At 30.2% G+C, this 12,158-nt stretch overlaps 1 protein-coding gene across 2 annotated transcripts in view; it reads left to right on the top strand.

The window, feature by feature from the left end:
- Positions 1–2,976: 2,976 nt before the first annotated feature.
- The window catches only part of LOC130442682 (low-density lipoprotein receptor-related protein 2), a 55,064-nt gene continuing 45,882 nt past the window's right edge, over positions 2,977–12,158 (top strand). The window contains exon 1 of one of the 2 annotated variants that reach the window (XM_056777000.1): positions 2,977–3,300. In XM_056777000.1, coding sequence (XP_056632978.1) covers positions 3,192–3,300 — 109 coding nt within the window. In that variant the 5' untranslated portion in view covers positions 2,977–3,191. The remainder of the gene's footprint in view (positions 3,301–12,158) is intronic. The other variant, XM_056777001.1, reaches the window with a different exon arrangement.

Raw genomic sequence — 12,158 nt, 5'->3', positions numbered from 1 at the left:
ACCTAGCTGTTTGTAGTGGGGTAAAATGACCGAAGAAGAACCAGGCTGGTACGGCATGGCACCGGCACCAGCTCTAGCGGCATCCATCGCGTATGGATATTGTATATTTGTGAAGGACAATACATTCATGCAAAGATGAAGAGAACAATCACGAACTTGCGGGGTTTTATGATACAGGGGGAATATGAACAATTCCATTACGTCTAATATGCAATAAACAAACGATTCAATAAAATTATAGTTAGGAAGTGACGTAAATTGAAAATAACTTTTAAAAATGGAATTTTACCATGGATATATGATGATTAAACTAGATGATTACTTTTTGTTAGGATTAAACGGTCTTATATATACGTTTAAATCAGTTATAGAATTACATAACCTCAAAAATTTATCTGTTTTACTAAAATTGCCATAACCTCTGTTTACAATTGAAAAATGACGATGTTTTTCACTATTCCTTAGTCGCTTGGAATTATAAACTACTCACGTCAATATACAAATATTTTCTTAATTTCCGTGACTATTTGAAAAACAGACAACACGGCAAGGTGTGAGGACGTAAATGACGTATTACTTTATTCGTGTTGAATGCTGTGGAACTATAGATATCCCCTCGTATGTGTGTATTATGCTTTTAACTATAAAAGAATTCAATACAAACCCACATTTTTTTACAATTCCGGTTTAGGAATCGATTACATTTTTTTTTATAAATTGATATTATGTAACATTTAGAAGTAAATATTTTTATATTACAAACAATCGATGTTTTGAATACTTGTAATTTATGAAGAATTGTAAAAAAAATCTATTGTCTATTGATCGTTTTTTTTTATTAATTATTGGAAACGATTGAAATTGATAATTGAATAGAATTTAATCCACACAAATTAGAACGTAATTGCGTCGAGAGGCTTCATAGGGGGATTACGGATTTAAACTTAAACGGAAATTGATGCCATAAATTCGAGAATGCTTTGACATGAAAAAAATTTTCACATACGACCCCTAGTTTCTGAGTTATGGGTCTTCAAAGTTGCTAAATCAGAACAGATATTTAAGTATATTTTCTAAATTATACATTCGAATATTATGATTTTTTGTGTATGATTACGTAGTGTATTTGAGGGAATAAATTTTACACTTCTATCTAAAGCACAGGGGCGGCTCATGCCCAATGGTTAACAATTCGTAACTTTTACAAGGACAAACTGTAGAACATGAATCAATGAATTTTTCAATCGATTCTTTAACAAAAAGGTCTTTGACTCAGAAAAAAGGGGTCGTATGAGAAATTTTTTATCATTTCACAGCAGTATTTGCAGGTCATCTACTCACTCTCCAATTTTTTGCATCAAGTCCCAGAACATCTGTGAAAAGGTAACGCAAATTTGAACTAACCTAACCTAACATAACCGAACCGAACCGAACCGAACCGAACCGAAACGAACCGAACCGAACCGAACCGAACCGAACCGAACCGAACCGAACCGAACCGAACCGAACCTAACCTAACCTAACCTAACCTAACATAACCTAACATAACCTAACATAACCTAACATAACCTAACATAACCTAACATAACCTAACATAACCTAACATAACCTAACATAACCTAACATAACCTAACATAACCTAACATAACCTAACATAACCTAACATAACCTAACATAACCTAACATAACCTAACATAACCTAACATAACCTAACCTTCTCGTGGTGTATATTCATCACAGTGTAATGAAATTTATCAAAAATGGCTTATTTTGTTATAAAAATCTGTTTTTTTCAATATAATTTTGGAGTTTCAGGGTAAATAATATAAAAATTAAGCAAAAAATCTATTTATCTAAAAATTTATTAAATTACAAGATACATATTGAATTTGAAATGATGAAATATTCATTTAAAAAGAAGTATTGAACGCCATCTGTTATATATAAAGTGAATTTTGAACTAACGTTTGATTATAACTTAAGTATCGATATCTCGAAAACGAAGCGATATATCAAAAAATTTCATTCTTCATTTTCGATTTATTTTGGCCTAATTAATATATTTATCTGCTGTTAAATAGCGGAAATCGTACTCTCATCGGCGGATAATCCATCACTTGGATGTTCACTGTTCAAAAACGTTTTTCTTTTAATTTATATAGTTTATAGTTCGTAGGTGTGAGCGTTCACATATTATTAATATCTCTGCGTCCTCGACGGTCAAAACTTGACTCTTACCAATCTCTGACGTACAGTTTTGGCCAAAATTTATCTGTATTAGACATCCCCCGGCTTTGACAGTTATAGGTTAACTTTCAATCGAAAGATGACAGAGTTTGACACTTGCAAGGGTAAATTATCCAATATTGAATGTATGCGAGTGGAATTAATGCTTTAATATCCACGGTACGTCGAAGGACGATTTGTAATATCAGTTTACGTACTGTTTGAACGACTCTCGAAATTCATTCCGTACCGAGTACGACCGAGATAGAATTCGGAAAACCAGCGAACTAACCTAACTAAAAGTCGAAGCGAGTTGATCGGCACTTTGTTGCACACAAAGATTCGCTTATTTTGTATTGCGTTAGTGTAAAATGACCAAAATAAAATCCAAAGTAGTGAAATTCATTATTTTTGTCGCTTGAATGGTTATTATAAACACCCAGTTCTTCTAACTACACCTCGTATAACAAATGAAATGTACTGTTTGAAATACTAGTACAGATACACCTTGTATATCATTAAAAACCCAATTATAAACATATATAAACTTCGTTTTTGTATCTTGGAAACTTTTTTACTTTGTTCTTGGTTTAAAAATGAGATTTTTCTATTGAAATTTATCTCGATGTGATAATTAGTAGAAAGAAAAATATCATTTATATTGTTCTTCGTCGAATTACCTGTATTCACGCAGTAACCGCGCACGCGCAGTGTAAATGTACAACAGGCAAATCCACTTTTTCATCCGACACCGGCAAGAGGCAAATCTAGATAGACACGAGCAGTCGTCGCGAGACTTTTCTGAACACGGGGCGACACGTCGTCAGTTGAAACTTTATCGAAATTAACGTCAGTGAAATAAAAATTTTTTTATAAGAATGCGATGTTTGTTTAAAGAGTTTTTTTAAAGTGTTTATTATTATTTTTATATATATAAACTCGTATGTCGTGGGTTTTAGTGTAAAATGCAGTTGTTCGGGGGTAGCCCCGAAGTTTATAACAACTTCTTTTTATTTGTGTTGTGTGGTTTATTACCGTTCATAACCGCCGAAACAAGATTGCTACCGAATACAGGTAAGTTGACGAAAAAAAACAAACAAATAAAATTCGTAGATATACGAGGTGAATAACCCGTCATCTTCGTTTTTTTATTTTTGCGGTTATCAACGTGTAGTAAATATGTAGAACAACTGTCATTTTATACCGTTTCTTCGGTGAAAGTCAATGATGTTTTTTTTTTGATAAATTAGAAATCATTAAAAAATGTATTTACACGCCGTTTTAGATTAAAAAAAATTAGGTCACAATACGTAAAAAATAAACAAAATTACAACCACAAATTACGTGGCGTACCCGCTTTATATTTTGTGGTATATTAGTTTTATTTTCACTCGAAGAAGCGAAAAATTCGTCGAAAATAAAAAAAAATAACAAAGGATTATGCCGTTTTGTGGGTAAACAAAGTCCCATAAAGTTGATTTTTGTTTAGTTTCGGATTTATACAAGGATGATCCAAGAAGTACATGGTTCAACAAAACACTAAAAGTTGGGGAAAAAATATATAATCTCCTTGTTCAATAACTTCGATACTTCACATCTTCATTGTTGGAAAATATTCGACAATCGAGCTATTTTTTAAGCCTGGGAACACAAAATAATCCGAAGGGGCTAAATCTGTCGAATAATGTAGCAATTCAAACTGTAATTGTTCCAATTTGGATATTGCAATAACGGATGTGTAAGATGGCGCATTTTTTACCAAAATGCGGCCGTTTTTACTTGATTTTTTTGCTCAAACGTTGTAATAAGTTCGTAAAATACTTGCCGTTGATAGTTTTTACTTTTTCATTGGAAATTATCCCAAAAAACCGACGCCATTACCTTGCCTGCAGATGGAACGGTCTTTGTCTCTTTTGGAACCAGGTCCTCCCTCTTCAGTTCATTTTTTTGATTGTTCGGGTGTGAAATTATTTACTAACTATCCGTGATTGTGAAACGGCGCAAGAATTTGGGTTTTTTTCTGTGAAACATTCGATGGAAACATCTCTAATATTTTACAAAGTAGCAGTCTCATCCAGAGATTTTTTATTGGTTGAGCTAAGGATTTTCATAACGTAACCTAACCAATTTTTTTAATGTTTACAAATTCATTAAAAACGTTGCCAAACAAATACCAAACAACGCGGCGTCTTCAAACTTGAAACATACGTTGTATAGATTATGTACTTTCTAATACAGTGGTTTTTTCCAAGCTACTACCGCCATCTCTAGGTTAGAACAAGTACTTCTGGATCCATCTTCGTAATAGAATTTTTATTTTTAATTTCTATCTCAAAATAACTATTAAATTTGAAAAAAAAAATAGTTTTTTTGTACATTTCTACATTTTATTTATTATTTACGAAAAATTAGGCAACTTTATATCATCATTCCATCGATCTACGACTGTTGTACCAAAAGTTTTTTCCTAAATTTTTTACAAATACAAAACGTTTTGTATTTTGTATTCCTAAGTCAAAGAAGTTGTTTGTTTAAGACTCTGCTCGGATTTTATCATCACTATCAAAGCATTTGTCACCTAAGTGTTCTTTTAACTCGAGAAAAGTGGTGGTAAACGCTGGGAGCTAAATCCGGGTTATACGGATACAAAATCTTCTGTGTTTCGATGTAGGATCGATTATTATCGATTTTTTCCATCATTCGCTCACTCAACATTGCAAAATATCTGTCTGACGTTTCAGACTGCAAGAAATCGACGATTCCGAAACATATTCGCCATAATCTTTAGTGTTGACTGTGTTTTTTTGAATTTTTTCGGTACAAACATAGTTAAGGCGTTGCTGTTTGCGCCTAAACCATCTCGTGAACTTCAGAACGACCCTAAACAGTACTGGAGACGTGTTAAATAGATAATTAGTGAATTTTTAACAATTTTTGAGATAGGAATTGATATTGTGAACGTTTCTTTAAAACTCGCCCCGGTATATCATTTTGGCGGTCGTAATTTCTTTGATACGTTCAATAGTTCTAAAGTATCTAAGAATTGATGAAGTTTACCGGTAATTTAATGAAAAACAAGCATTTCCGGTTAGAGTTGCCGAGAGACATCAATAGTTGATGAGATTAGAAACTTGAAACCATTAGAACGAGTTGAAAATGTTTCCAATCGATTCATGACGAAATTTAACACAATTCACGTGTCTTAATAGATAAAATAATTCATTTTGGTACAAAAAAAAATGTTTTTAGATACTTTGTACCTAATTGAGGTTTCCCAATCAGTTCTTTTAGATATTTTAGCAATCAGATTCCATTATAATCTAACTATCATTCAATACGTCGTGTGGCTAATAAAAACACGTTTTTTTTTTTGGCAAAAATCGATTTTATTCATCAATTAAATCTTATTCAAGAGCAATACAATCATTCTAACTTCTCCATGCCGTGCTTGTAGAAGGATTTGTCTTTTGCTTCAAAATAGGCTTCAGTTTCAGCAATTGCTTCTTCATTTGAGCTGAATTTCATCAATTGTCGAATATCCATGCAAAAAATCTGATTTATTATATGTGAACTGCTCTGAATCATCAAGACGTTGTTGTTTTTGATCGACCGTCTGTAAACGCAGCACCCATTTTAAAAAAAGGTTTCACGTGATCAAATGTTGACGCATAATTGAAACTGACATCTTTAAAGTATTGACTATCTCACGTAATTTCAATTTACGATTAGATACAACTAATTTGTGGAGTTTTTTTATGTTTTCTGGAGTAACCAGCTCAAACGGACGACCAAAACGTTCACCATCATTGGTGACAGTTTAAATTCAGCAAATTCCATCGAACAGAGTCCGGATAACAATTTTGAAGCCATTGCGGAGCTTGTACATTATTTTTTTCATCAACAAGCAACGATAAATCAACACATATTGTTTTGAAAATAAGAAAAGTAACTTCACATCAATGGCTGTCACTTTTTTTTAACTGAATTTTACATAGTCTTTTGACAGTTTGTACTTCGTAAACGTCATATGGATTTGACATTGGCAACGCCATCCATGCGTCAATCATACGACTTATTGAATGATGTTATATTACATAAATTTTTGAAAAATTTCACTTCATTAATTCAATATCCTTGTAAATTATCCGTATTTTTCCTATCAATAAAATAACAATGTAAATTGTTCTTTAATTTCAGTTAAGTACGTAGTACATACACCTATTAGTCCAGTCAAATTTTTCATAGCTTTAAAAATTTCGCCAAATCCATCCAATCCAAATTCATAAATTCCAATTCTCCATGAAAATTTGAGATTACAGCGTTTGTTTATATTAAATAGAGGCTGTCTCATTGGAATTATGAGTTGAGGTCACTGAATCTGGCTTGAAATCGATCAGACTAATATCGATTCACTTTACGAAATTCCATCAAACAAGTTCAAGCAAGTTTGCATGTCTCGACGCGTCATGAATATGAAATGGACCCCCGCTTATGATTGCGGACCCCCCTTTTGTGTCACGCACACCCCAATATCGACTCTCTACATTCTGTAAAATTCGAATTAATAACTATGATAAACAATTTTTTATTACAAAAAATCGAAAAACGTACATTTAGTAGTTTTTTTTTTCAATTTGCGATGTAAATAACTAGTTTTGTAGATTCTTTCAATATCTACAGCTTCTTTCATACATAGAAATTCATCCCAACATTATTTTTTTATAAAATAAGAACAAACATATTTTAAACCTTTAAACAATGATATAAACAAAAATTATACCCTTATTTTTCGCAGTATTGACGTATTCAACAAGAAAAAACACGTGGCATCCACTACCTTTTTTTAAACTAATTCGACTGGACTATATTTCAATTTAAAATTGCTTAGCTCGGCTACCTAATTATCGAATTGCATCCAACGTAATATATTTTTATTGTTATGCTGATGGCAGTGTTTATTTATCGACACCGTATTTTCTAATAATTTATTATATTTTACACCGAATCCGGTATATTCTAGTGGCTTTTAAAAACAATATTTTTTAAAGTGGGGTTATGTATCAATCATATATAAATTAATCTTCTTTCATTTCCAGAGTAAAACGTTTCGTAATTCATCGTTCGATTCCGGTATTTGTCGGTGTTGAGAATTTAATTAAATTCAAATATCTTTTACAACGTGAAACTAAATTAACTTTCAATCACTCACAGACGTTTTTTTTGTATTTATTTTGAATATAAAGCGTTAAAAACAATTTTTAATATCAATAGCATTGAAATAATAACTTTACAGTTTCCTTCTGTACGCCAAATTAATTTATCTTTCATATTAGTAACAAAGATGGCGTAGGTAGCTAACAGTATATTAAAAATTAGTACGAGATTGTGCCAAATTAACACTTTTATACATCAAAAATTTTATACGATGATGTATACTACCTGATTTCAATTAAAATTTAATTAGTTCGTAATTACGTTTTGTTTTCGTTAATTTGGGATATAAAATTACACATTCTGGGAATTTTAATAAGATTTTAATTACCTTTCAGTAGAAATAAAACTTTTCAATTAGTTTAATTAGTTCTAAGTAATTTATAAAATCAAACGTGAATATATTAATCGAAAAGAAGACATCATATAGATCAATAGAAAAAAAAAGAAGAAGAATCGAATACCTACTATTAAGTATTGATATATATTATTTATTTTATCAATTTAGCTGTTTTTTAATTATTTTTTATACCGTGTAAAAGCAATAAAGAAAATAATCATTTTGTAATCCCAATACAAAACCAAATAGATTTTTTTATAATATTGAATATCATATCTAGATTATCGCGACTAGCAATAAGGGTCTTTTCAATTTTTGTTCGAAATATTGACACCGACCGGCTGGCGATATTAAAAATACATGTTAAATTGGAAAATTTACGCTTTTTGCACATTCGTTAAAACAGCAGTGGCGTACGTATCTAATAAACGAAAAGAAAGTTTGAAGCTTTCTAAAACTGATTAATATTCAATGATCAGCGATATAATTTTTATAATATCAAAGTCAATATGAGTAGTATTTTCAATTCTGATTAAAGATCTTGGATGTTTGGTATAAATAAAATTTCTAATAAACCGTTAATATATACTTGAGGGTAAACAAAACCAAAATGGTCGCTAATAATAAAAGTCTCTACGTATTGTGACGTCATAAGTTCAAAGATAATCGTCATTAATATACGTAAAGTTTTAGTCATCAGAGGATGGAAAATATTACGAAAAATTTTTCTTCTTGCTTCTCAATGACTAATTGCATAATGATTGTTAACGAAATTTCGTAATTGAGAATTTGAAACATTACTGTCCTTAATAAAACATTATCTATAATTTTTGTAGTCATTTAAAATTGAAACGAAACTCTAATGGATTTATAATTTTATATAGCAGTTAGTGTAATATAATTTAATAATTTATTTCTAAGCATTAACGTTTTCATAGTAATATATTTCCCAAAAACCAATAAAATATTGTAAATACACCATCAACTAGTAATTTACAACGTGGCATCACTGTGATAATATGGCCGAGCAGGAAACAATCGGATGGCGAACATAATCGTAAAATAGGCGTTGCCAATTTTATTTTATAACAAGCAAATACAAGATAAATAAATTTTATCTTAACAGAAAAATATAACAAAGTTAAAATATAATATGTAAGTGATGTCCTCGTATAATATGTTTAATTTCCGAAGAATTTCTGAACCTACTTTTTATAAGCAAACAAATTATTATTATAAACATTCAATTAAAAATAAATGTAATCAACAAAAGTGAGTTACCCAACAACCTACTAACCTACTAAATTCATATACAGATTGTCCCTATGTTAGAATTTCAGAGAATTTGACTGTAATTCCCAAAATTAGAAAATTTTATCATATAAATGAAATATTTTAATAAAAAACGAGACTGAAAAGAAATAAAAACGAAAAAAAAATGACTAAGAAGGAAAAGATTGAGGAAATAAAGGAAGTATTATACAGGGTGGATCAGCTGGAGTTCATTATCACTGCATTGCATAATACGAAGGGTCTTGTGTCTTGTATATATGTTTAAACACTTTAATCTTGAAGTATTATAATTAAAAGTGATCTGGCAACATCGGTAGATCATAGAGTTGGGAAATGTTCAATCAAAACGCTTGTATAATTGATATATATGTAGTATCGAAGACAGAGGTCTTAATTTAAAATAATTTTTTTAAAATATGGAATTTTGAATATTTTTCGACGATCTATTATCATAATTTACTGTTTTTATATATTTTTAATTGTAATCACAAATTCTATTGTTAAAAGTAAGAAATAAATTGTAGGGAAAAAAAGAATTGTTCGGATCCCCAAGGGGACTTTAACTCGAGGAATTTCCAAGCACGTCTGGTCCGCTGGGGTGACAACCAAACAGATTGACTTTATTCCGGAGTACAGTCGTATGTTTTAAGTTGTGCATCGTGTCGCAAAATTATATGAAACGCTCGGTTTTTATAGCCGCAGAGGTGCCTTGTTTTATTCTCCCGGAATATCTATAAAATTACGACAAATCGATAGTTTTATTCCCCACAAATAAATTTATAAAACACGTATATCGTCATTCGAAGAAAGACGCCATTTTTAACTATACAAAAAGTTGAAAACATCAATACATTGTTATAACCCTACTTTCTTCTTCTTTTTTATTCAAAATAATCATAGTACAACTACATTCCGTCGAATGCTTTGTAATTTCACAAACAGAAAACATTTACCGTAGCAACCGTCTGTTCTGAATCTTAAGAAGTTTAATTACAGTTTCCTACGTTTACAATGACGTAATTTCCCGCCCGATACGATTACTTCGCATGGTAAAAAGATATATATAATGAAGTTTTATTATGAATAATATCACAATTTAATAAAAAGAATACAATAGAGAAGTCTGCATATTTTCAAAAAATAATTACGCTATAATATCAAATAATGATTGTACCTATTTGTATTTAAAATTATAAAACTGGCAACATTGGAAATGTATGGCAACTAATGTAGAATATATTAAGATCAACCTATAAATGAAGAAATAAAAAATTTTAAATAAAGAACGATTCAAATTTTCGTAGAAACCTTCCATTTTAATAGTTTATTAATATTTTGCGTGGTTAATATTCAGTGAAAGCTACCAACATAAAAAGTACGAATTCTATGGCCCGTTAAAACGGTAAAACTTTGTTCCATTTCCTTAAAAACACTTTTAACATAAATTACAAACCATAGAATATAAGGAGAACACGGAATTAAGGGCTTCATCGAAGAGAAGCTTCCATACTTTTCGTTTCTAATGGCTGTCACCATTAGCCTTCTTAGTATTCTCGTAGTATACAAGAACGAGAGAAGTTCTACAATCACAACTTCTCAAAGTAATTATACACTCCATACAGAAAATACCAGATAGAAAAGAACGTTAATTACACATTAAATCTTTTAATATAACTAATTAAATGAATTGATCAAAACTTTGGTCAAGTACTATTGTCTGGCAACATTGTAAACGTCAAATCGAATTTTGCATATCCGCCATTATTACTATAAACATTATATATAAATAATGAGTTGGGTAATATGTATTTGTAGAAAATTATTTGCCAATTTAATGTTATTATATGTAAAAAATAATTTATCTAACGAACTATTTGGTACTAGAGAATAAATAATATAATAGTTGGCGTAGAAAAAGAAAGAGGTCGACGAACTTTAGTACAGTTACACGGCCTGTCTGACGTTTAACACTTCCAAAGACACGACAATGCGTTTTCGAGTCACTCCGACGACTTTTCATTTTATGATACTTTCGGCCCACCTATATCCTCTACCTTCGTAACAAATATATTTTTTCAAATTGTTGAGATAGTTCCTCATATACGAGGTAACAAATTCAATGTTAATACATTGTTTGGTAGGTATTTACTCGAAAAACAAATACGTAATAATTATTAACGTTGCCATATCGTAATGCTTAATTATAATAGAAAATTGTTTACATTTTACATATCATCAGTACTCGCTTATTTTATTGCGTATTTGCTTATTTACAAATAAAATTATTTTTAAACGATATTCTGAAAATTATAAGGTAGGCATTCAACGGGGAGATTTTTTTATACATTTCTTCTATGAAATCAGATTCCATAACATCAATAAAAGATTAAAAACGTTATTTTACTTAATTTTATCACAATTTGTAGTATAAAATTTTATTTTTCATTATTAATTATCAATGAAAATCACCCATTAAGTTCGCTCAAGTTCTAGACTGATTAAAGTTTGACTTAGCGCGTAGTTGCCACATATATTGATTTACGTAAAAGTTTAAGAAATCCTTACTTGATAGGTGTTAAGATACAAAAACTACTTCATAATGTCTTTGGTAAACTGTAAAAACGTAAACTATATATAATAGTCTTGTAATCATACCCTCATCAATCATTTACCAGAATCTTAATATAGAATTCAATTACAAATTAAAATAGGTAGTTTATTAAAATTTGGCAATGTCGCTGTATACCGTATGTATCTACTGAAGTTTTGAGATAGACAAATAAAAACAAATATTTATAATTGGATATAGATTATCGTTTTTCGAAATATGGCAATGTCGCTATATTCTTTATATACGAGGGTTGCTACTTAAGTTTTGACATAAACAAATATTTATAATTCGATATATGGATATAAATATTCTACATGTGAATTGAATACATCTGACGCCATCATTGATGTTATTGTTAGATTTGACTTATTCGAATCAGTGTTGCCATATCTTAAAACTTAAGTAGCAACTCTCGTATGTAAAATGAAAAGTCAGATCTCGTATTTTTATATTTTATTGTGATTATTTGAAAAATAG

Source organism: Diorhabda sublineata, chromosome 4 (genome assembly GCF_026230105.1).
Source record: "Diorhabda sublineata isolate icDioSubl1.1 chromosome 4, icDioSubl1.1, whole genome shotgun sequence".
In the NCBI taxonomy this organism is placed as follows: Eukaryota; Metazoa; Arthropoda; class Insecta; order Coleoptera; family Chrysomelidae; genus Diorhabda; species Diorhabda sublineata.
The sequence above is the reverse complement of the archived record's forward strand: the minus strand, read 5'-3'. Positions and strand labels throughout refer to the sequence as shown.